This window comes from Daucus carota, chromosome 8 (genome assembly GCF_001625215.2).
Source record: "Daucus carota subsp. sativus chromosome 8, DH1 v3.0, whole genome shotgun sequence".
Taxonomy (NCBI): domain Eukaryota; kingdom Viridiplantae; phylum Streptophyta; class Magnoliopsida; order Apiales; family Apiaceae; genus Daucus; species Daucus carota.
The window spans coordinates 15399698-15426540 of NC_030388.2; the positions used below are offsets into that span (position 1 = coordinate 15399698).

General features: G+C 34.2%; 5 protein-coding genes and 1 pseudogene across 5 annotated transcripts; 1 reads left to right on the forward strand and 5 right to left on the reverse strand.

Moving 5' to 3' along the window:
- Window positions 1–1486: 1486 nt before the first annotated feature.
- Window positions 1487–4175, forward strand: LOC108198190 (probable serine/threonine-protein kinase PBL23). The gene is made up of 5 exons (XM_017365957.2): window positions 1487–1944; window positions 2083–2264; window positions 2350–2554; window positions 2646–3058; window positions 3133–4175. Exons 1-5 carry the CDS (start codon window positions 1836–1838, stop codon window positions 3427–3429), a joined length of 1206 nt encoding a protein of 401 aa, XP_017221446.1. The 5' UTR covers window positions 1487–1835; the 3' UTR covers window positions 3430–4175.
- Window positions 4176–4231: 56 nt separating this feature from the next.
- Window positions 4232–9462, reverse strand: LOC108197667 (glucose-6-phosphate/phosphate translocator 2, chloroplastic). The gene is made up of 5 exons (XM_017365355.2): window positions 8609–9462; window positions 8302–8527; window positions 7955–8177; window positions 6814–7027; window positions 4232–4607 (listed from the first exon to the last, which is right to left on the reverse strand). The coding sequence occupies exons 1-5, from the start codon at window positions 9101–9103 to the stop codon at window positions 4596–4598; spliced, it is 1170 nt and encodes a 389-aa protein (XP_017220844.1). The 5' UTR covers window positions 9104–9462; the 3' UTR covers window positions 4232–4595.
- Window positions 9463–11846: 2384 nt separating this feature from the next.
- On the reverse strand, window positions 11847–13896 carry LOC108198191 (late embryogenesis abundant protein At1g64065-like). Its single transcript, XM_017365958.1, has 2 exons — window positions 13420–13896; window positions 11847–12062 (listed from the first exon to the last, which is right to left on the reverse strand). Exons 1-2 carry the CDS (start codon window positions 13894–13896, stop codon window positions 11847–11849), a joined length of 693 nt encoding a protein of 230 aa, XP_017221447.1.
- A 488-nt stretch (window positions 13897–14384) lies between these two features.
- Window positions 14385–16509, reverse strand: LOC108198192 (COBRA-like protein 10). The gene is made up of 2 exons (XM_017365959.1): window positions 15942–16509; window positions 14385–15790 (listed from the first exon to the last, which is right to left on the reverse strand). Exons 1-2 carry the CDS (start codon window positions 16507–16509, stop codon window positions 14385–14387), a joined length of 1974 nt encoding a protein of 657 aa, XP_017221448.1.
- A 1611-nt stretch (window positions 16510–18120) lies between these two features.
- On the reverse strand, window positions 18121–19854 carry LOC108199215 (vegetative cell wall protein gp1). The gene is made up of 3 exons (XM_017366943.2): window positions 19587–19854; window positions 19155–19500; window positions 18121–18547 (listed from the first exon to the last, which is right to left on the reverse strand). Exons 1-3 carry the CDS (start codon window positions 19701–19703, stop codon window positions 18453–18455), a joined length of 558 nt encoding a protein of 185 aa, XP_017222432.2. The 5' UTR covers window positions 19704–19854; the 3' UTR covers window positions 18121–18452.
- Window positions 19855–19934: 80 nt separating this feature from the next.
- On the reverse strand, window positions 19935–22609 carry LOC108198195 (pectinesterase/pectinesterase inhibitor-like; annotated as a pseudogene).
- Window positions 22610–26843: the final 4234 nt, after the last annotated feature.

Genomic DNA, 26843 nt, shown 5'->3' on the forward strand with positions numbered 1-26843 from the left:
CGACTCTCAAAACCCTAATTTTTGCGTATCGTGTTTCCTACAATTAATTTCATGGTATTGAAATTGTTGTGTTTTTTCTGATTATACTATTAATTGCAAAGTGATGACTTTACCAACTAATTTTAATTTGTGATTCTTAAAACACTGAAATTTTCATACAATTTTGTAGTTATTTTACCTAGAGTATTCTTCAATTTCACCCGTACCCCCAATCCCTCTAAATTTTACTACCTCTGTCCAAGCACGTTTTTACGTTACTTTTTGACATGTATTTTGAAACCCCTGTAAAGTATAGTTTCATAATAATATTTTTTAAAAATTTCCTTGAATAGATGTTTGACATTTAAAATTTTATTCAAAAAAAAAATTATGAAACTATATGAGTCTCACACTATTCAATTCAAGTATGAATAAAGAAGTCTTTGATTCTTTAATTAATTGTGCATTGTTCGCATCTGAAGTAAAGAGTAGAGAATTGTTTGATAAGGGGAATTCTTGTACTAGGGGAAAATTCCCATAAATTGATCAACGTGAAGAATTTGCATTCGTAAAAGAGAAGAGAAATTCTTTACTGTCAACAAAGTGAGACGGTTTAAGAGTTGAAAACGATAACTCTTAACTATCAAGAGAGTGGCAGGTGGTGGCTCTGATGGTTGTGATCAGACTGTGGAGGTGTCACGCGGTACTCGCAAAATGGTGAGATCGAGTCATGTAATGGTACCTTTAGGGTGGAAGACCAAAAAATTTCTTTCACGATCCTATGATACATTGTTGTAAGTGTTTAATTGTAACCCTTTTCTTTGAATTCGTTTTGTAAGTGTTCATTTATAGCCCTTTTTTTTGAATTCGTTTTACCTGTTATTCAGTTAAATCTATCTTGTGATATACACTGTTTTGATTTCAAATGTGTTAAGTAGACTTGCTGAGCAATTAATTGGTCATTCTTATATTTATTTATAATTCGTAAATAGTAAAGAATGAATATGGTATGTATGTTAAGGACGGCCCAGAAGCGAGTGCACTAAAGGAAAGGAGAAAGCGTGATAGACGAGCAGCAGGTTTAGCTAAAGAGTTCTTGTAACGAGATGTAATGATAATAATTATCGTTGTATTAGTAGGCTATATGTATTGTATTATAATAATTTGATAGATAGAATTGTGTATAGACAATCGACCCTAAATTTAGGTGGTGAAAGTAGTCATATGTTGGAACAGGCATGTGACGACCTGGATGGCGTCACATAGGCGTCACACTCTCAATTTGATAAGAATAAATACTATATTTTAAACTATACTCAATAATTCAATTTCTTATCAAATTTCTCTTAATAATTTACCCTCAGCCATTTCCCCCCAGAATTTCCTCTTTTGTGGCTATATATATTCTTCTATTTTTTCACATTCCAATTCATCTCGCTCTCCCTGATCAAACATAGTAACCAAACGCCACCATGTTAACCAAACACACCATTGTTGTAACAACCCTTTAAGGAATAATAAGAATTAATAATAATAACCAGTAATGCAACACCAAAACCAGAAACGTACAAACGAAATCCAAGGAGCACCCAACAAAATTTAGTCAAGGAAATTTGTGAATTTTTTTAATTTTACTTAATCATCAACTGCTAAAAGAAGCCCCAACAATTTAGGCCATTTGCCACTCTCATTCTCAAATTTGAATTATAACACTATACAATAAATCATATATCAATGCAGAAATGCATGAGTTTAGCTAGGAACAAATTGTGTTGCACCATAAAATCTTGTATACTAATTGCAATTCTAGCAATATAGAATCCCTTGTAGAGTTAACATTTTTTTTTGGCTATACAATGAAGAATTCACATGGAAGGTCCAGAAGTACTGTTCAAGGCCCCTGGAAATATAACCAGGGAGTAGATGCCTTGTCCTCCGTTGTCCGAACTGTATCGATGAAAACAGGTCTTTTTCGACTTCAATTTGATTTTTTTTTTTTTTTGGTATAGAAATGTAAGATTTTGTGTAATGTATCAGGTTTCTTAATATGTGATTGTTAGATTTTTGAAGGGAATTTTATGTGGATCTTTTTGTGTAATGCAGGTTTCAACAAGCAGAGAACGATGAACGACGTGAGCCTGAAAAGTGGGGAAGTAGGTGTTCCTGCAAGTATTTACACGTTCCGGGAACTTGCTGCAGCAACACAGAACTTCAATCAAGAAATGCTGATAGGCGAGGGGTGTTTCGGGAGGGTGTACAAAGGGCAGCTCAAGCACAATAATCAAGTCTCTGAAACTCTCTCTTATCTGCACTTGTGTCTGTGTTTCAAAGTGCAAAATGGTCTTATTTTGTGCTCTATGTGTCCTTCAGATTGTTGCAATAAAACAACTTGATAAAAATGTGGCTGAGGGAAATGCACTGGAAGGAAACATAGAGTTTCTGGATGAAATTGTGGCACTGAGTCATGTCCGGCACCCAAATCTTGTCAGTCTCATTGGTTACTGTGCTGATGGCGGCCAAAAAATCTTGGTGAACGAATATATTTCCAATGGCTCGTTGCAGGATCACCTTTTCAGTACGTGAATGTTAACAGGATTCAGATTGATGAAGTTTACGGATAAGTTGGGAAGTGTAAGTACTAATGAGTTCAGTTCTTCTGTTTTCAGATGTTTCTGCAGAAAGGCCGCCTCTTGACTGGCATTCTAGGATGAAAATAGCGAAAGGAGCAGCTCAGGGACTGGAGTATTTACATGATACTGCCAGCCCTCCGATTATATTTGGGGACTTGAAATCATCAAACATATTATTAGACGATGAATTCAATGCCAAGCTTTCTGATTATGGCCTTTTTAAGTTAGCTCTAGATAATTATAATAGTAATAATTTCAATAAAGATCATCACAGAAGCATGATGGTGATGGAAACGTATGGACATTGTGCACCGGAGTATGCAGAAACAGGCGAGGCAACACCCAAGTCTGATGTCTACAACTTTGGAGTTCTGTTGCTTGAAATCTTATCTGGACGAAGAGCTATTGATACGACGATGCCAACTGAGGAACAACACTTGGTTACTTGGGTAGGTGTAACCAACTGATTGAAATTGTGTTTAAGCTTTGAAGAATGAAACTAATATTCTTGTGTGGATTGCAGGCACACCCAATATTTAATGACAGAAAAAAATTTCACTTAATGGCTGATCCTCTGCTTGAGAATAAATATCCTAGAAAGGGTCTTTACCAAGCTATAGCAATGGCAGCCATGTGTCTGCAAGAAGAAGCTAATACCAGACCTTTGATTGCGGATATTGCTACTGCCTTGGAGTACTTGCTTTATGAAAACTTCGAGACCAATGAGATGATGTACATGACGGATGCTGAACTAGCACAGGAATTCGGATATCAACAAGAAGACGATGCTGAGAAGCAGTGTAATACATCTACTGATTAGAGATAACAATGTAGAAAACATTTGTATAATGACAACAAAAGGATGTGTATAATTCTGGATAATCAAGTGTTTACCTTAATACTCCTGAGTTTGCAGGTTCTTGTACTTGAAGCTAGAAACTCCATGTAATTCTGCAACTTCAACAACTGAGCAAGTGGCAGGTAGGCGAAAACTTTTCTTCTTCTGTTTTCTCCTCACCAGGAAGTGAAGATTAAGGCATGAGTTAACTTCACTAGAAGCACTCTCCTTTTTCCCAGTGTGGCGAAATTCGAGTCGTCGGAAATACTCCATCTCTTTCTTCACAAGTGATCCTACTGTCCCTTTTGTGCCTACCTCAGTAGGAACTGATGCACTCATTCTTAAGCTAAAAACTTTGCACAGAACACAAAAATCAGAACTAGATGGTAATGTCTGAAGCTTTTTGGATATAAGAGGGTACTGTATTTGTTTTCCTATGCTCCTGAGTGTTTTCTAATGGAGATTGCTTCGCTTATATTCTACACCAACTCTTCCCTTTTCTTGTGTTCATTATTAATTGTCTTATATAGATCCAGATAGAAGAGATGATCATGATTTTCTTAGGCACTTGGGGTCATGTAATCATAATTCTGATACTAGTGGCTCTAATTATGACAATTGATAATGCATGCTCCATTGTGTACAAAATGGAAATAATTCCATTCATGCCTCAAGCAATTACACTTTTGCCTAAGGCATCTTTACTCCGTTACTTTTTTTTATAGCCGAATTGAAGCCTAGTTCAATCCTTGTGCATATATAAAATCAACATATAAACCAGAAGTTGAAGAGAAACAAAGAGTCAAGGGGCAACAAATTAAAGCAACAAAATATGCAAAGTTCATATATATATTTCAGCAAAGGCACTATTGTTAAATTTATTCCTCAAGAAATGAGTTTATTTAGCATAGAAGATTTCCTCGAAAAAACTGTATGGGAGTTCCCGAATGCCGTCTCTTTAAGCAACTATCATATGATTATCACAAAAACTACTTCTATGATGTCCTCAAGTTGTCCCAACTGATCCAACTCCAGATACATGCTGATCAAAGGCAAAGAACACTTCTAGCTTCCCTAGCCCTCTTTTTTGGTAGAGAATTTTCTCTGCATCTTTTTATCATTTACGTAAAGTAACAAGTCGAAGCTTTTCACTGCTTTGCCTGCTCAGAAGAATGGCATAATATTGTTAATTTGCATGTCACATGCGGAATAATTAAATACACTAGTGTGGTGTTAGTTTGGGGAGAATGGAGTGGAATGAGTAAAAATAAAAGATAATATCAGTGGTAGGAGGGAAGCTATGAAAAAAAATGAGTGCGTGCAAAATCGTTATGACAAGATTTGAAAGAAATCGGGTATAGGAGAGAATGAGCATTCCTTCTCAAATTTGGGGGTGTGGCTTTTAGGAAAGGAATTGGGAAGGAGTGAATGTTTTGAACAATTGTCCATAATATAGCTCAAATTTCATTCCATTCCTTCCAAATTCATTCACCCCAACCAACACAACATAAATACACATCTATATAGTCACATCAATACACACACATTACTTGTATACACACAATTATACACAATATAAACCAGTTCTAGTGTCACCAATAGTAGAAACTGTACTAAAGAAAGAACCACGCTCTATTAATTGGATTCTTTCTCGAAACTTGTAAGAAGCAACGACCGCAGATTAAAATGCATATTGAACGAGCTTTCAAACAATGGGAAAAGTGTGTTGGAATCATGAACATGTAGGGATTTATTACATGAAAAATATCGTCAGACTATCATTTGGTTTCTTTACTTTAATATTAAGAGAAACTAGTAAAAAATGTTTTCCAAGAATCATTAGATAGCAAAAGTGTGGTTCTGAACAAGTAGAAAATCATAAAAATCAAATAACTTCTCCATTTACAGATTTAATAGTGACGATATTAAAATTGATTATATATATATGCCTGTGTGTTTATACTACACAATTGCATGTTCGCAGCATTGCACTGCATTGTGAATTTCATTATTATATCAGCAAATTGTCTTTAAATTTTAAAATGAAACTGTAGAATTTGAATAGAGTGAACTTTTATACTGGAAATGCACAGAGTCACACCTATGCTATGCATGCTTCAAAAAACATTAGTCCGGCAGCTATAACATGGCATATATAAAATATATTTAATATATGTTATAAAATATAGAGCAACTAGAATAGTGGAATAAGTATAATATCATCTTATGTTATAAGAACCTTGATAATAAAATAGTTAATTCCTAGTGCATATGTATATACCAAATTTCCATTTCAACAGGAAGGCAAAATTGATGCAGACAATCCATCCACCCATCAAGAAAGTGATCCCAACATGAACATATCTAATGAAACATTCCCCTCATAAAGGGACCACAATCATTTCTGTTCAGTGCTTTTTTCTATTTTGTTGTAAATTCTAAATTTCTAATATAAGTCTAAGCTAGAGAAAATAGTACACTTCCAAATTCTTAGATGTATGTCACAAGATGTCATTGCAAATATAACTATAACTGAAGGAAGCTCTCTATCATTGATGATAAGTGCGGGTGCTAAAGCATAAACTAACAAAAGTGATTCCCCCCTCCCTCCCCTGCCCCTACTGTTACTCCTTAAATAGCTTACGTTTCCAGGAGTGCAGATTCATTATTTTTCTTCACTATAGTTTACAGCTGAGCAAAACAAAAAGAGATGAACAATAGCTTGCACTCATATATTTTGTGCAACTCAGTTGCATCTTATCACTTATCAGGATAAATACTGGTATTACATTTCATACATTTACTTTATTTCATTTAGCACCTCTATTTACCTTTGCTAATAACCACTTAAACAGCCTAAGGGACAATAAAATATGATTAATATTGGTGTACTCAGTTGTGACATTATTCGTTCAAATGATCTATTATTGGAATATCAACAGCAGTCATAACACATTAAGCACGTGACACATTACTGAATTCTGAGAAATTCCCTGTATCAAGATTTATCTCATTGATTCCTAATCTACAATATGAACAAATATTGATTATCCTGTAGTTATTCTTCTTGCACATAAGAATTCATTTAAGAGAATAAGAATTGAGAGCATAATATATGTTAAATGCAACATTCCTGTACCTTAAATATTGTTCTTGCCAAAAACTGTAACAAGGACAATATGTGCAAATGTATGCCACACATGTGATTTATAGCATGATATATAGTATTTGTAGCCAACTTATTTTATCCTATTTCAGTAGAAAGATAATAAATAAAAACCATGGGTTCTTCCATACAATCTTGGTTTCAGAATATAAAGAAAAGCATTATGAATGATAAAATTAGAAAAAACATTTAAATTGTACCTGTGAATAAAGGAAGGTCCCAGCTACAGCTATAGCAGCTCCAAGGGCATTGACAGGTTGGACAGGGTTGCGGAAAATTATGATGGAGGAGACTATGACAGATATTCGTTTCATTGTATTTCCTACGCTAAAAGTCAAGGGAGAGATTTGATCCAGAGACATGTATGACACCTGGTTATACAAGTGATAGAATACGCTTTGGGCCACCACCCACCTGATTGTTCAAAAAAATAAAAAATCATTAAGTCACTAACGTATTAGAAGACAGACCAATATAAAAATTTATCCATTTATTCAACTCTGTTCCAATTTAATAACTAATTAGGTTGCCTACTGCCTAGGAGTACACTGAGGCATCATCTAGATAGTTAAGGTTCTATGTCAACACTGTAATTGAGAAAACATTTTACGACAGTAAGACTTGTCGAACAACCTCTAAGACTATAAGTTGGAAAAATGAAAGTTAAGTTACAAAATATGGGAATACTATGAGTAATTATCAGTCAGTAGGATTTTATATATACCAAGACATTATTATTCTACAAACATAACTGACATTTCAACAAATTTTACATATTCCAAGCTTAAGTGTGAAGATTGAGCATTTCAGGGATCCACAAGTGGCAGTAACAAAATATCTAACAGAAATCACATTTCTATATCAAGTACAATTATTTTTTCCAAATAAACCTCATAAGTTAAAAAAACCAAACTGCTTCTTTAATTTTAGACCAATTATAAAGCACCGCAAATGGTGAACAAATAATTACATGCTACCATAAACATTATTAATATTATGATCATTTTTATGCCAAGTACTTCACAAACATCATTGGTGTCAAGCAAGTACATATAATTTAGGTCAGTTATTGACTAATATCCTTTGGGGGGGAATTTGATGGTTCTTGAAAGGCTAAATTCAATCAAATATAGGACTCACTAGATTATTTGACCAAAAATACGCTGTCAAAATATCTTCCCATTTCTCGTTTTCAGTGACTCAATTGCCACTTACACCATAGAACTTATTTTTACTTGTTAGTTCCATTTTCATTTGGTACATGCTTAAAACAAAGTCACACAATTCATCTGACTTGATATATATCAATCAAATTCACATGAATCAAGTATTAACACTTACCATACAAAATTTGGCCCGATCTGAGATATAGCTGTTTGCCAGCCAGCTGCCCACATTTGTGGGCCCTCCACAGCAATTGCAAAGGGTGCTAGAATTAGTAAAGATAACATAGACAAACAAGCATAATAGTTCATCCCACTGACAGATTTTCCCTTCATTCCCTTCTTTGAGAAAATGTTGCGGAAGACAAAAGCCAAATTTGATATCATAGCTCCCATAAAACCTAATAAATGATTAAAAATAGTAGCATCATGTTCATCAGTATATTGTGTATATGCTGAAATCTTTTTAGATGTCCTATGAACTTCATCTAAGTGAAAATAATTTAAGTTTATAAATTGTCTCACCAGTCATGTTAAAATTAAGCTCGGTTGCAGCTGAGAGTGCACAACCACCAATAATTGGCAAAAGAGACAAATAAACTGGCATGGGGAAATGTTCTCCAAGTATAAACCTTGAAACCAGCACACTAAAAGCTGGTTCACCACTCTTGATAATGTGAGTAAAAGATACCGCAACCTTTGACATGCTAATAGTAGCTGCTACATGTCCAATCGTATGTGCCAACGCGACCTAATACCCAAACAAAACACTAAATTCACAAAACACAAAACCCCGGAAACTCACAAACAAACAAAATGACATAATTCTTACCGGAAAAAGAGTCTTCCAGAACTCAAGATCGGTCTTGGGAGCTTCAGCAATCCTAGCAGCCCAAGAAACCAACATAATCAAAGACCCCGCCGCAAGCGAAAGAGTAGATGTAAGCCACGGGTAAGGAAATGCATTCAAAACCTTCTTATTATACACATTGAACACCACATTCAAAGCCCACCAAGTAGCAAAATAAACACCGATTTTAAGCTTCTGAGCAGCCTCAGAAGGACCCACTTGTGCAGGTAAATCAATGTTAATATCCAAAGGCTTTGAGTGGTCAGCTTCATAAGCTTCACACACAAAATCACCCTTTTTAGACCCAGATAAAGAAACAAAATCAAACCCAGATACCAAATTTAAAGGCTTTTGCCTCAAGACACCAGCTTTTGACCAATCAACATGGTTGTGTACCACAAATTTAGGGTTCTTAGCTAAACCCCATTTGGGTATTACTTGAAAAGAGGGACTTGAATGCATTAAAGAAGAAATCATGGTGTTTAAGGAGGAAACAAAACAATGGTAAGCAAAATAAATGATGAAATCAAATGGGTTTAACCAAAATTAAGAACTAAACAATGGGCTTTAAGAAAACAAAGAAAAACATTGAAATTGTAACAATAGTATTAGCACAACTAAGCTGGCAATTGTAGAAAACACTAAAGAGTGGGGCTTTGTGGAGAAAGAGAGGATATTCAGTGGAATTGTCCGAATGGGTCGACGGATTAAACAAGAAACGAGTGAGAAATCTTCGAAATTAACGATGTAGAATGAAGATCAAACTAATGGGGCGTTTTGTTTAAAAGCGGCGGAGTGGAGTGGAGTATCATGCATAGGGAAAGGTGACTACGAGCAGAGGTGGAATAAAGGGGACCCAGACTCTCCACACTCCACTTTATTTTTTAGAGTTAATCACACTTGGCATCCTCTGGTTTTGCTCCAAACGCAATTTAGTATCCGAACTTTAAAATGTGATAATATGCATCATATATGATATACTTAACATTCACGTGCAAATTGTAACCCCTAATCACTATTCCGTTCAAATCTGCCATTAACTTTAACTATTTGAGAGGTAACAATGTGTGTATTAGTTTCTAACAGTTAGTGACACCTCAAAAATTATGTATTATATTTTGAAATTATTTCTGAACACACACAACGATGTAAAAATATTAAAATAATTTTTAAAATATGTATCTAGATTTAGAATCTGAATTTTTTTTTTTTACATAAACGATGTAACTTATTTTAAAATTTTAAAATAAATACATATTTTAAAAATTATTACAATTTTTTTTACATCGTTGCGTATGTTCAGAAATAATTTCAAAATATAATACATAAACTTTGAGGGGTTAAAGGGGGTAAAGTAGCTGTTAGAAACTAATATACACATCGTTATCTCTCAAACAGTTAAAGTTAACGGCAAATTCGAACGGAATAGTGACCAGGGGTTACAACTTACGCAAATGTTAAATATAGGGTACATATTGCTACGTTTTAAAGTTCAAGTACTAAAATGCGTTTGGAGCAAACCTAAGGATTACAAAGTGTAATTAACTCTATTTTTTTATCCCAATAATTTTAGAGGTCTTCCTGTTGCGCGGGTACACCTAACTAATGTACTCTCCCGTTTCAAATTAAATGTCTCCTTTCTAAAAATTACATAGTTTAAGAAAAATGGATTTTGAGAAAAAAGAGTTGTATTAAGTCATTAATTGAACATAATATGTGGTATATGGTTGATTTTGGAAATATAAATTAGAAATATGTAAATGAAAGTCGATTTGGGAAATATATATTTACATTGAAAGTTGAAATGAACAAGTATTTTGAAACAAATTTTAGTTTCCAAAGTGAACATGTATTTTGAAACGGAAGGAGTATTTTTTAGAAAAGGGTTGAGACGTTGTAAAATCCATAGGAAATGCTCAATAGTAAAACTAGAAAAAAATTATTTAAAAAATTATTTATTAATATTGAATAATCCATCATTTTGATATTTGTGAAGAAAATGATAGTTAATGTTGCATTTAGTTTTGAAAATGACTACAATATATAATATGATTTGGCGTTTTAGGAATAACATGAAATAATATTTAAAATTTCAAAATACTAGATTGTGTAACGTTAAAACGGGAAAGAGGATAAATCGCACAATCTAGCAATTTTGATTGCAAAATGATAGGTCGGGGTTATCTTCTCCAACAATAACATGTAGGGCCTTTTCTTGAAAATTGTGGCAAGGAGGGCGAATATCCGTATTTTTTATCTAACTCACATACTTTTAAGAGTATAATGATATGACTCAAAGATTTTTAAGTTGGATGATCCAATTACTAGTTTTCTGGTGAGTTAAGTGACGAACACGTTATTCAACCCTCCCGTTCACACTTCACATACTTAAAAGGTATATTCGATTGAGATTTTAAAAGATTTTTTTTTTTCATTCATGAAATATGATGATATTCAATTGAGATCGTTTAAAATCCATCAAAATATTGGGGTATTCGATTGAGATTTTAAATTATGTTACAATATCTGATGGTATTCGATTAGGATTTTAAATTATGTTTAAAAATCTGATGATATTCAATTGAGATTGTTTAAAATCCATTAAAATCTGATGTTATTTAAATGCTGATGGATTGTTTTGGATTTAATAAAATGATGAATTTTGTGAGAGATTTTAAGTTTTTTGAAATCCTACCAAAATTCATGAGATGTTGAAGTATTAGGGCTGTAATTCGAGTCGGGCGGCTCGCGAGCTCGCCCGGCTCGAACTCGTTTAAGTGGGCTCGGCTCGACTCGTTAAACGAGCCGAGTTCGGGTAAAGGTTTCGGCTCGTTTAATTAAACGAGCCGGCTCGACTCGACTCGTGAAATTAAACGAGCCGAGTTCGGGTAGAGGTTTGGGCTCGATTAAGTGTAAAATTATACGAGCTGGCTCGCTCGGCTCGTTAAAACCGGCTCGTTTAGCTAAACGAGCCGGCTCGACTCGACTCGTGAAATTAACCGAGTCGAGTTCGGCCAAAGATTTAGGCTCGATTAGTTAATCGAGCCGGCTCGGCTCGGCTCGATTAAAGTTGGCTCGAATTAGGCTCGGCTCGAAACTCGCCCGACTCGGCTCGAATTACAGCCCTATGAAGTATTGTGCTTAAATCCTAAAAAATCTATATCGCGCAAAATCAAAATCACATGTAATCAATTAAAATTTAAACAAATTCATTAAAATCTCAATCGAATGCACCTAAGTCGTCCGTATATGCACCAACAAGTGCACATATGTAAGCAGCTAAACGCATGTTGAGGTACCTAGTTGGTAGTCCTGGCCAGGGCATCCTCCTTGCCATATCTTCTGCAGCCTCTTTACAAGCATATTCAATCAATGATTGGGCCAACTGTCCAGTATCTCGAAGGTCAACCTCAGACTTTTGTCTGCTGTTGGGACACTCACAAATAAGTTGGAAAATGAAGAAACAGAACTTAATTGCAAGGTCTAGTACGGAGCCTGAGTACAGGGCTATGGCCTTAACTGAGTGTGAATCACATGGTTGCATGCTTTGCTCAAAGATTTGAGTCTCACCAACATTTCACCTGCTACACTGAACTTTGACAATCTAGCTGCTCTTTCGATTGCTGCTAATCTGGTATGATATTTATTATGACTTTGATGATTTAAATGATACCCGTTAAAATTGGTGAACGAATTGATACATGACCTCCACTTCAGTAACCATTTATTAGCCAAGCTTGGAGCACCGACAACACCCTTTGCTAAGCTTGAAGGGGCGTAATGAAGCTGTCAACTTTTCTGCCATATCATGTGTCGTACACTCCATTTCAAATTGTCCAAAGACCACATGAGCTGCTATCTGCTGTTTTCCGTTTCTCGTCAGCTTTATTTGTGTTCGTTTGTTCTGTCATTAGTTTGTAATTAGCTTGTGACTTTGAGGGTGCTTGGGTCTTTCTTATAAGAGGTTGTTAGCATATGCTCTATTATCATTGTTTATTGTTATCATTATATATGGAGTAGAGCACAAGATATTTTCTTATGAATGAATTACAAAAAGATTGCCATCCATACTCCATTATTCAAATTGCATCAGTGTGTTTTATCTGTTTTTGTCAACAAGAACTCATCAAATCCATTTATTATTTATAATCCAATGATTTAAGCCATTTGTTTTACTGGATTTGGTGTTCATCTTCCAAGCTAGATTAGCTTGTTGCTATCACGTATACCTTAAACGTTTTTTCTAAATTTAAGAACACACATATATGTAAATTGATGGCCTTTCAGTTTCATAGAAATTAACATGTTTGATGTACACACAACATGAAGCGACATTTTCAGATTACTATCCGTGCTCTACTGAAAGGATGATTCGAAAGCTACTTTTCTCTGCTGCTTGTCATTGACGAAATGCATTTATGAAATGTGATCAACACAAAATCTAACTGAAACAAGAAAACTAGAATTGTGCTTGGAAATGTAGAGTTTTTGCAGGAAGATCATCCCCAAAATCCGAATGGTAAGTTGGTAAGTAAATATGTACCATCTTTTATTAATATGCAATGCAGCTCTAGCATTCCATAATAAGAAACAAACATCTTACCATCAATACCAAAATTTCAAAATTGCATTTCGAATTCTAATCATAGTGGAGGTAAAATTGTAGCTGCAACATTCGAGCATTATAGAATGTGGTAAGAGAGAAGTCAGTACTTGATTTTTGAAGTGCAGACAGCAGTAACATTCTGAGTTAAAGGGACCAAAGAAATGTCACAAGTGTTTACACTTTTTACCTTAATCTTCAATATTTTCAGTGCTGTTGCTTTACCATGCAAGGTTGTTGATGTCGTAAAATTAAAAACCCCAGCTTTAGAATCAGCAGGAAAAGAAGGATTCAAGATCATTTTTTCACCTTCTACCACCACAATGGTGCTTATGTCGTGTGTTCCACGAGCAGGAACCATATCATGTTGTATGGGCGCTTCAGCGATCTCTGTTCCATGATAAGTGACATAAGTTGTGCTATCTTTATACTTGAAACTTCCATAGTTTGGGTTGTCAACTAGTACAGTTATTCCCAACGTCACGTTTAGAAGAAACGGAAGTGGGAAGAATTTAATGTTTTGAAGATTAACAGATCGCAAGGAAACTTCTGGCTGTTTTGGCTTAAAGACTGTGAAAAACAGGATAATGGCCACCACTATAAGAATGATGATGATAAGTGCAGTGACACCACAACATATTTTAAGGCCTCTGCGAGATTTAGCCATGAAAATATTCTTGTCAGAGGAAGAGAATTTGAGAGATCTGGGGAGTTCAGACTCCAGAAGTAGTTATGGTGGAAACAGTATTATATACATTGCTGTGTAGTTATGTGAAGTCCACACAGCTAAGGAAAGAGTCTGGTCACGGAAAAGGCAATCCGGGAGATTCATTCGATGTGCAGGTTGTTAAAACTAATGCAATCACCTGTAATAGGTTAAACTGTCTCAATACTGTTAAGCTTGTCACTTTCAAGGAGAAGAAAGCAATGTACTAATTTGTTTCTGCCTATTGTGGAATATTTATTGTGCCTAAAGTTATAGTTTAGTGTTTAAAAGACAAATTTTGGTTCTTAATCTAGTAAATTTGTATGTGATTTAAATATACCAGGGAACCAGAGGACTAACTATAACTTTTGTTCAAGGAAACAAGAGGTTTAACACTTGAAACAAAAGCTAGGAGAGCACTAAGCAAGATCAAAGTCAATTAAGGTGATTTACAAAAAGAATAATACAGTAAAAGCTAAAGAAAGGAGTACAAGTACTGAATTTGCATATGTTTTATGTCCAAAATCTGGTATAGGGTAAATTTTAGGAAGTGAACATTCTTCCCCATTGAAAAACAGCTTCGAGGGAAATCCGTCTCCCTTTTCAATTTTCAAGTTTCTAAGATTTTTCTTATTAAATGAAAGCACGGATTGTTGTTTACCAGGTACCAGATAATCTTTTCGTGGATTAGTCCCGTTGGTTATTGCCATCAAATAAGTCAGCCCCGGAAGGCCTTCCAAGAAGATGGTGTTATTGAGGTTTCTCAGCAATGTTCCGTTGAAAGAATAAGCCTTTTCGAATCCACGGCCAGCTTTCTTTAACTGAGCAGCTACAAACCAGTCCTGGAAATTATTTTCTTTCCAATTGAAAAGTGTGACTCGAACACTCCATCCACTCTTGTAATTTGTACTAACATGCCAATTAATGCTTACTCCACAATTATCGCCACAAGGCAATGGTTTACGTACTCGTTTATGCCTTAATTTTGACCAAGCCAAGGCCTTGGCTGTCCTGTTTACGAAAGGGATAAGAAGAGCTTCTGGAGGAATAAGGATGGGTGCTGCATTTTTGCGACATGTTGAATCATCATCACATCCACAAGCACACGTGTCACAAGGTATGATAGATTCGTTATAATAACCCGAGTAGGAAACACAGCATTTAGTTTTTCCCTTTTTAGGACGCGTTATATTGCAGACTACTTGCCAACTAGCCACCGCTAAGCTCACCTCATCTAGCCCGCCTGGATCAGGAAATTGCGCTTGAGCTACTCTTAAAGGATTTCCACACTTAAAGTTTGTGCTAACTATTCCCTCAATTTTCCATTTTGATGGGGGTGTGATACTTGACACATTCAAATCCGGAGGAAGTTTAAAGACCTGAAGTTGAAACACGGCTTTGGCATTTGTTTTGTTCATTATAGGTGACATGAGACTGCCATTTTTGCAGCAGAAGGGGATGTTTCCAATGATCTTGTCTTTAGCTCGTTCGGGTGGCAGATCAGCCATGACTGGATTTTTTTGGCAGTTCTGGACTTGACTAAAATCCAAATCAGAATAATAAGTTGCTGCAGGACCAAGAAGGCAATCTGCATAATCTTTAAGATGAGTATATGCTCCTTTCATATTATAAATAAATTCTCCTCTCATCCATTCCCAAGTTAAATTCCAATGATCAAGACGCCCTAGTGGATGATTATTTTCCATAGTTACCTGTGCCTGATAGTTGTTTTTAGTAGCTTGAGTGACATCATAAGAAATAACAAGATCACCCTTTCGGCGAGCATAGAACTTTGTTTTTTCCTTTTTGACCTTGAATTTCGGGTCCTTCACACAGCAAGCGTACATAATTTTAGCTGCATCAACAACACAAAAGTGTCACAACTAATAATCCCGAAAATACTTGACAGGGTTGTCTCAGACAGTCCTTACAGGACAACCCTGTCATGCATTTTCTTCAAAATTAAGAATTTTGATGATTAAATACATTGTTCAGACATTACGTACCACCACGACGATTAGGCGCAGGACACTTATATCCATCATTTTGAAGTTTAATTGTTTTAGGCATAGGAACCCCTGGTGGCCTAACACCAAATTGAGTGCCTACCAGTTTCATCTCAGCCTGTATTTGAGTAAGATCCCCGGCAGTATCAATAGATGTTTTCAAAACCGACTGGCCGCTACCCGTGAGAGTAGTTCCATTACTAACATCAGCAGGCATATCATCTGCATCCTCCACAGAAGCACCACTTGCTGAGACTAAAATCTCCTTGTGCTGAAACTTAATGAACAGTTTCCACTCTTTCATTTCAGTTGTCCCTGTATTAAGTACTGTAGCCGTGGATTTAAATGCCCATGGTTGTGCAGTTGCATTTTTCAGATGAGGGTATTCTTTTTTTCTTGACACAAACTGATATGATATGAAAATTCCATTGCAGCTGGCAGCCTGAGGAGGCGGCGCTATCGGCTTTTCACCACCACCAGTAGTAGGATCTTGAGCTCTACTAAAAAGAATTTCGCAAGAAAATAATAACAAGAACAAAATAAGAGATGTTACAAATCTAATGTTCATATTTATTTATGTCATCAAAGTAATATGGTGATGTAAAGGTAGGTTTTGTAAGAACTAGACAATATTGTTACAGACACTGAGAAGATTGGTAAGTTTTTTTGTTTTTTGAGTGAGAGTAAAGACCAATTCATCCCAATCTCATCCTCTAGCTTAACCGATTTATTTGGCGGGGAATGCTACCAACTTCACTCAATTAGTTAATCAGATCACTGCAAAAAATATTGGGATTTTTTACTGTAAAATATATTTTCTGTTGTTCAAAAATAAGATTTGTTTGGACTTCCATTAAAAAAGAAGAAGAAGAAGATTTGTTTAGATGTTAATGTCACTTTAATTTCTACATATTTTCAGGTCTTCTGCAAATTATTATTTTTAAAATTTATTTTTTTCTCAACAAAAGTACATGAAAAAAAGGTTTCAGAATTGTTGTTAAAATTAATATACAATATTTAAATTAATTGGATTCATTATATAAATCATAATTATAAGAAAGCCTTGATATAATAAATATTTATAACTGATCCGGCATTTTCCTCTCTTTTTTTCCTTTATAAATCAGTAATAGTGATTAGCAAGAACGTATTTTTATCTTATTTATAACTGATGTGGCCAACTCTTTTAGAATTTTTGTTTTTGCATTGTTTTTTCAAATCCAAAGTTGCTTCATAATAATTTCACTTGATGCTTTTACACGATGAAGTTAGTGTATCCAAGCTGCTTTCAACTAGTTGGATGCCTTGTTTATGGCTACACTTTCATACAAGGGAGAATCCTGGTTTCATCAATGGGCAGCGGTCCACAGCAGCCGGCTGCTGTGGACGCGTTAAACAACAATCAGTTTCTGGGCCGTTGGATGCATATCCAGCGGCCAGGATCATATTAAAATTTTAATATGTCCAGCGCTTTTTTAGCGCTGGACAGGGATTCCCCCGTCCAGCGCTAAAAAAGCGCTGGACATATTAAAATTGTAGTATGATCCTGGCCGCTGGATATGCATCCAACGGCCGAGGATGTGGCTGTTGGGTAACCAGTCCCTGGCATACGGCTGCCAGGGACCTGGTCCCTTCATCAATACACAAGATCTATTGTCCAACAGTGTTATTCAAGAACATTTTCTAAAGGCGAAAAACAGCTCAATCAAGTGACCAATACCAGGATCATATTATTTTCTAACAAATCTTAATACCAAACGCACCTGTTTGTCGGGGCTTAAATTCCGGATTTTAAGTCATTTTTGGCTTTAAGCTGAAAAATATGTGTTTGTGTAATAAGTTAGGAGCCGGTTTAAAGTCAGAAATAACGAGAAACTAACTTAAAGTTAGAAGTTAGTTTGACGTACTTCTTTCGGTGACTAAATTTTTTTGAACTTTTTTTTGATAAAAAATACTCTTAAATCATAAATTACTCGTAAATCATTTTTATTTATATTATTATAATTTTAATAACTCATAAGTCATTAGTAAGTCAAATTTACCTAAACAGACATTTTAAGTTCTGAGCTAATCTAATAAGTCACACGGTAAGTCATAAGACATAACACTTTTCATTATCACACCATGTAAATGAGAAACACTCAGAAAAAAAGAAGAAGAAAGAAGCAAAACAAATCATAAAGGAAGAAGAAAATGTATTTAGTACGATAACGAAAGAAAATTGTTAGCTTAAACACTTTACATTATCATGCCATGTAAATGAGAAAAAACTCAAAAAAAAGAAGAAAGAAGCAAAACAAATGATAAAGGAAGAAAATAGAATGTTGTTAGTTGATGAGTTTATATGTTTGATAAATATCAGGCAATTCCTGAAACAGGTCTCTAAAACTAATTATTTCATAGACTAAATTTATTCCACTTGTATGCGAAACATGTTGCGTTGCCATTTTCTGCAACAACTTTAGCCTGTGATTTTGCTGTCTCTGTCGTCTTAAATCTTGCTGCTGCTTCTTACGGCATATTAAACATTGGCTGGGTAAGAGGTCCATGAATAGGTTCATGGATGTGTTCAGACTTGTGATGATGACAATAAGCCCTCTCACAATCTATGCAATACAATAAGGACGGCTTAAATTAGATAGAATGTATCAAGGCTTGTAAAAAGTGAGATCATCAAATTGTAAAACATGTCAGCAATGTAGTATAAAAGGAAATGCAGTTTCTCAATCAAACACTAAGTTTGCTCATGTGGTTCAGAAGGCTATATATGTAAAGCATGCCATTGTAAAGGGAATTAGTTATCCTAACAAATTTCCTTCAAGTTTCTCAAAGTGATAAGTAGTTAATCCACCCATGTCTCGTCTATATACTATACCAGTTTTTGTCCTGAGTCCTATTATATGGATGAGACACTACCCATGTCTCGTCCATTACTATACCAGTTTTTGTCCCGAGTCCTATAGTATGGACGGGTCTCGTCCATATACTATACCAGTTTTTGTCCTGAGTCCTATTATATGGACAAGAGACTACCCGTGTCTCGTCCATATACTATACCAGTTTTTGTCCTGAGTCCGCATCTGAAACCCCTGAGGAGATTTTAGTTTGGAGTTGTTGATTAGTGCAGTTTCACTATTGCACATATTTTTTTGTAGCTGCCTGTTTTCATGTCCAAGTCATATGAAATAATGAGATTAGCATTATGGAACGAACCCTGAGGAGCCGTAATATCGGGAGACGTTGAACGTTCCGGGGGACCTAAAGAACGAGGCAACGATAGGGGCAGTGATGCTGCTGGAGTAGCCGGAGGCTGTGATGCTGCTGGAGTAGCTGGAGGCTGTGATGCTGCTGGAGTAGCTGGAGGCTGTGATGCATCTAGACCTGAAGGAGGAGGCCCCGTTGGATCTGAAGGCTGAGGCGTCGTCGAAGGCTGTGGATCTGAAGGCTGAACTGGAGGACCTGAAGGGGTAGCTGGAGGACCTGTAGGGGTAGGCGGCGAGGGACTTGGAAGACCATATAACGTGCCAGCAGTTTCCGGTCCTCTTTGAAAACCAGTCATCTACAATTTTAACCCGAATACGACACAGATTCCATGTTAATATTCAAAAAAAAATAAAAAATGGCATCTGAAATTAATTTACTCACCCAACTTGGCGCAAAATTAGACAGACCGCCACCGCCAGCACCTTCATGAGCTTTACACCCCAAGATTGGGAAAAATAATAACCACATGATGCCTAATGTCGCAGCCGTAAACTCCATCTTTATATATTTGTTCTTAATTTTATTATGAGAATGTAATCACATTATGATGATAATGTCAAGGTGGGATTTGTAAGACCAAAATTTCGATATGGTTGAACGGTGGATATCCAGAGGACTGAGGAATATATTGCAGAATATGAATGGAGGTGTGTGAAATAGTAAAGACCAAGTCAGGTGAAATACCATCCTCTTATGTAACCGAATTATTTGGAGGGGCAAACTTCCAACTGTCATCAAATGATTTTCTTGTTTCTTATTTATCTGACAATTTCAAAATTATTATTTTGATTTATTAGTTCAGACAAGGGACAAGCTACAAACCAAACACAACCTAGCTAGATTACGAAAATTAGACTAAATGCAAATCTGAATCCTAACTTAGAGGCCTTCAGTGTATCTTACTCCACTCGACTTCAACCAGGATCCTCCTTGGATCAACTGTGCCACGGTGAATTTAGATGCTTCGGTTGAACTGGTTATGACATGGTATCCAGGCCATTTCACACGACCTGCGGTTCCAGCACCAGGTCCTTGGTTCAGGTACTCACCATAGTACAATGTTTTTAATGCAAAATCTTTATCCCATTCAGCCCAACCTGCAGGATCAATGTGGTCACCAATTTTTGACTGCATGAAACAGTTGTGGAGAATTCTTTTCAAGGCCGGCCCAAGTATGTTTTTATGGATCCTCTGACAGGGTACAGATCCGTGCTTGCATAAACGTCGCAGTTCTGGATTGATGTTCCTGTGTTCTGGTTTATGTCAGTCCGCCCTTGGGCAGTTAGCATGTTCTTTTGATTAGCCATGGGCTTACGAGCCACGATATTTGAGTTCTGAAAGACAACGGCAGCATTACCAAAGATGAAATCCACTGTGCCAGTTATATAGCAGTCTCTGTAGAACTGGCGTTGGTTGTGAGTGTAGAGGGTGTCTTGGTATGCATCAATTCGACACCGGTTGATTACAGATTGATCTGCTCCAACTCGTAGGGCGACAGCTTGGTGCTTTTCAGGCCCAGCCGTGTTCTGGAACCCGATATCTTGTGCCATGAATCCAAATCCAACAGCAGCTGCATGCCAAATACAACCAACAGTAAAAAACTTTGGAATGTGATTTATTCCAATTGGATGTGCGAAAAAATATCCTGTTTAATCAAATTTATATGCCAATGTATCAATAGATCCACAACAGGGGATGTTTATAAGGTCCTAGAACGCAGGGACGAAGCTACATAGGGGCCAGAAGGGGCCATGGCCCCCCTAGGGTTTCCATAATATTGTAATTTTTATTATATAATATTGAAAAAAATTGTATTTTATCTATATATTTATAGAAATATAAAAATTTGGCCCCCCTCAAAAAATATTTGTTCGCTTCTAAGAAATATTTAACATTGTAAAATAAAGTTTTAATTCTTAGATTTTTCTAATTTATTGTATTAGACCAAATTTAAAAATAAAAATAAACAAAGATATGCATATATATACAATTATACTATTTTAAAAAAAATCGTAAAATGTGATATGTGATAAATATAAATGTCAATATAGTTCTTTTTTAAAAATAAAAATTTTTGGTGGAGGTCTTATCCAAGAAACTTATACCTCACTTCACTTCTTCAATTTCATAGAATAGTTAGTCCTTGTATTATCAATTTATTATTTCATGTTAATATTGATCTACTCATCTTCAATTTAAATTTCATCATCCGTAATATTTTTACTTATTTAAATTATAACTTGTCATCTTCTAAATAAGCATAATATTTTTTTTGTAAGTATAATAAATATTTTTTTTTGAAAAGGAGTAAGTATAATAAACATAATATTTAGTTTTTGAGATATTGTCAAAATACAATTTCATTTAATGTGTGTTACATGCTAATTAAAGATTACTGTATAACTTAGAGTTATTATGATGAGTTTTCTGACCATTTTATACTTAAATATTTATAAAGAGAAATAGCTAAATATTTTTGTTGACACAATTATAAATTTAATTTCCTGATTTAAAAGAATGCAAATCTCTACTATAATTTTTTTACTAGTATTTTTGTATTTATTTTATAATGAATATTTTACAGTGCTGTTGAAAAATTTTACTGTATCGAAGAAATTTTTTTGGCCCCCCTTACAGATATTTGCTGGCTTCGTCCTTATAAAAGTTAAGCATGAACAAAAGAAAAGGTGTTTACCAACGGTTGCAGAACTAAAGGTTGTTGCATCCATGCCATCTCCTGTCAACATTATATTTTGCTTGGACTTTCCAATCTCAACATTTTCTTTATTATATTTTGCATTTACTCTGGCGCGGCTGCAACAGCTTCTTTGACAGTCTTGTAATTGCCACTACCATCTTTGGCCACCACCACATTTGCATTGATCTCATTAGGCCTAGACTTTTTGCCTATAAGTTTTGAAAAAGGAAGCCGACTTTTTTATCAAGAAAAATCTAAATGGCAGCAGAATTCGGATTGTGTTTATTCATTATTGCATTACTATAACTATTACTAGTTGGGAAGCCGCGCGTTGCGGCGACCTATAAAATTTATATTAATGATTTGATATTAATATTTGTAGAATAAAATAAAATTATGGCGGCCTATAAGAATTATATTAGTGATTAGAATAAAATAAATTGTATATTATAAACATTTCGATGCAATTGCAATATTAATATATAAAATTGCAAAATTGGACTATAATGCCTGAGTGAAAACATGAAAATAAATTTCTACATGTAATTAACGAGATAAAGCACAACAAATCTTAATTTAAGTTGTGTTTTTTTTTTTTTTGAAAAGTAATCATGTTCTCACTAACATTGTCACACCCTCCAATTTCTATGTATTGGTTGTGCACAGAAACATCAATATACATGAAATGACGGTCTATAAGTACCATTGTTTGCCTTGTTTGCAACAACCTATGATTTTTTAATACCGTATAAACAGTCTTCACTTAAAGGGTGCTTGAACCGAGCAAACAGATATTGTGAAAGTGTTGCATGAATACTATTTTCATGTATACAAAGTAAATCATATAAAAATTAAGAACAACAAACATGTCCGATGAACAAACCAAATATTATAAAAGAATAATCAACAAACATATATCACTAGCTATTAATTTATTGACCTTTTCATCCATCAATATCATGTCAAGACTATATTTTTCTTTCGTGTTTGGATTTATCGACTCCCACATCCGACAAACTCTTACTCCTATCAGCCAATTATCACTATCGTTATTCAAAGCATATTGCGTGGTGTAACAGTGTAACTCATTATTGTATTAGATATAAAAGATAAATAGGTACAAAAACATTATTTATGTTAAATTTTATGATGTCTGACCTCAATTTATAGGGGTTGATTTGAGAAATGACCGGCTTATCAAAAATATTTTCTGTTTTTGATATACACCTTTTCCAAAAATATGGTAGTCTTGCAAAAGAAGTAAGCCTTTTTTTGTATCAAAATAATTGAAAAGAATTTTCAAATTCTGATTTGATATTTATTAAGAGAGGTAGTTTTTATTTTTGACATATTGCAAAGGTAATTTTGAAACTTTCTTCTAATATATCTGTACTAAAAAAGGTTTTTATTTTTTATACTAAAAAAGGTAGGTAAATTTGATTGCTGATATTTTTAAAAAGATAGTTTTGAAACTTGCTTTCAATATATCCGAAACTAAAAAGGTAGTTTTAATTTTTGATATTTTTCATCCAAAAATTCCAGAAAATTAGAAAAATAGAACGGAGTTATCTGAGAGGCTCCACCTACACGCCCCATGCTTCTCCTTTATATAAGTACTAGTTGAGAAGCTGCGCGTTGCGGCGGCCTATAAAAATTATATTAATGATTCAAAATTAATATTTGTAGAATAAAATAAATTTTATATTATAAACATTTTGATGCAATACCAATATTAATATATAAAATTACAAAATTGGACTAAAATTCATGAGTGAAAAAATGAAAATAAATTTTTACATATAATTAACGATCTAAAGCATGATGAATCTTAATTTTAATTGTGTTTTTTTAAAAGTAATCGTGTTTTTCACTAACATTGTCATTAATTTTCAAACACTATTTCTTAGACATATACACCATGACCTACATGTAAAAGTTATACGACTTTTTAACAGAACTGATTGAAAAATCATACGGCTCTTTAAGAGAACTGATTGATGACATTTAGCCATATACATTGATTGACCAATAAAACACACAGTAAGCTTGCAAGAACATAAGTGCGTAAAAGTCAAAAAGATACTGAGATGCAACTCCCAAACCATCCCCAGTTTTAATAGGGATAAATATTATGTTCTAGTTATACGAACATTAATTATGTCAGGACGTTTAAATTCCAATCCATGCATGTGTAAATTAGTGACTCCTTCCTCCAATTTCTTTGGATTGACTGTCCGCAAAAACATTAATTTAAATTCATGAGATAGCAGTCTACTCCCACATCCGACAAACTCTTACTCTTGTCAATCAATCATCTCTATCGCCATTCAAATATCAATAATAATATAACTCATTATTGTATTAGATGGAGAAGATAAATAGGCAAAGAAAAATTGTTTACAAAGCATATTTGCCCAAAACGTGTTACAATGTCGTTGCATAACAATGGCACACCAGCAAGTAGGGTCGCAGTATTGGGAGAGAGAAGGTTGTGTTTAGATGATCCAAAACCCTACGACCTATAGGCGTATTTATAGGTGCAGAGAGACTTGTGTGCTAATTTTTTCCATAATTAAATAATCTAAAATAGAATCAGATTAAAAAACTTGCAAGTTACTATATTCCATAAATAATCTGAAACAGAATCAGATTAATTTATGCCAAGATATACTTTTTATTTTTGATATTTTTTATCCAAAAATTCCAGAAAATTAGAAAAATAGGACGTAGCTATCTGAGAGGCGCCACGTACATGCCCCTCGCTTCCCCTTTATATAAGTATATTGATGACTAGTTGAGAAGCCGCACGTTGCGGCTGCTTATAAAAATTATATTAATGATTCAAAATTAATATTTATAAAACAGATTTGCGGCAGCCTATAAAAATTATATCAATGATTCAAAATTAATATTTGTAGATTGAAATAAATTTTATATTATAAACATCTCGATGCAATACCAATATTAATATATAAAATTTCAGAATTGGACTATAATTCATGAGTGAAAAAATGAAAATAAGTTATACATGTAATTAACGATTAAAAGTAACTTTTCAATAACTTACTAATCTGTCACGATTCTTATATCTCTATTTTTCCAACCGCCACAGATTATTTTGAAGCCACCCACGTATATCAAGCAGGCAACGACATATATATACATAGAGATATAAATATTATTATATAAATCATGGAGTTTAGGATCTTGTAAGTGTGTGTAGATAATATTTTGTATGAGTAAAAAATACCCAAGAGTATATCCTTGTCCTTAATATACGTACATTAATCATGTCAGGATGTATGAACTTAAATTTATGCAGAGGTATATTAGTGACTCCTTTCGCCAATTTCTTTGGATTGGTTGTCCGCAGAAATATCAATCTAAATCCATGAGATAGCGGTCTATAACTACTATCAAACAAGTACCTTGAAATATAAGTTAGTAAAAATATTATTTATAAAGTTTTACACATTATTTTTGAATGTTACCAAAACCAAGTAAAAGGTTATGACTTCTAATATTTACGATAATATATTTAAATTTTATCAAATTTATTTATTATTTATTTTTAATTAAAACAAAGAAAATAACTATATAATAAAATATAAATAATAAATAAACTTGATAAAATATAAATATATTATTTTAAATACTAGAAGTCATAACCTTTTAGTTGGTGGTGGTAACATTTAAAAATAATGTGTAAAACTTTATAAATAATATTTTTACTACTTGAACTCATATTTCAAGGTACTTGTTTGATATTTATGGTGACTTTAGTGACCATTTTGATACCGTTTTGAGTTCAGTGACCAACTTGATACATTAAGCCCACTTCAGTGACCAACTTGATAATCAACCTTTTTTTTAATATTGTATAAACAGCCTTCACTTAAAAGGTTTTTGAACCGACCAAACCTATATTGTCGAAGTGTTGCATGAATAATATTTACCAGTATACAAAGTAAACCATATAAAAATTAACAACAAACATGTTCGATGAACAAAACAAATATTATAAAAGAATAACCAACAAACATATATCACCAAAAGTTAATTTATTGACTTTTTAATCAATCAATATTATGTTAAGACTATATTCTTCTCCCGTATTTGGATTTTGTCGACTCTCGCATTCGACAAACTCTTACTCTTATCAGTCAATCATCTCTATCGTCCTTCAAAGCATCTAGCTGACAAGGCTGTCGCGTGCCTATCAAATAATAAAATATCTAACTGAACCTCCTAACTATGTAGTAGGGTAAGTCAGAGTCGATGCCACAGAGACAAACGTATCAAACACTAGTTATTCCCGATTCAATCCAACTAACAAGTAACACAATAAAAATTGGGAGATTATTAAACTAATATTATCCTAATACAAATAAAATCTAGAATACAATCAAATAAAAATAACTAGAATCAAGTATCATCACTAGCATGAATTAATGCAATTATGATTTTCTCCCCCAATTAATCAGATAATTTACTCAAGAGGAAAGATGCGCCCTATAAAATACCATTAACCTCTTTCGAGTATTAATGGCTTCTCTAAAATACAATCAAACCTATTTTCATGGTATCATTATTGGATAAATCACAACCATCTAAATCCAACTTCCGATGGTAGATAGATATCGGTTCAAACAATATACATAATCACGTCTGACCTGTTATTGTTAATCAGCACAACTCAATAAGTAAGAGCAAATAACCTCATCAACTAGAGATCATCAAAAATCATGCATCAACCACAACTAGAGTTCAACTCAATTCTAGAATACAATCTACTCTAGCATAATAAATATAAAAGAAAATAAAGATGGGTTATACAATGAATTCTTCAATCCCGAAGTCTTGAAGAAGAAGAAGAAGAGACAAAGTGTTTTAATCTAACCTCATTATACAATACCATCCTCCTCTTCTAATGTCTATCT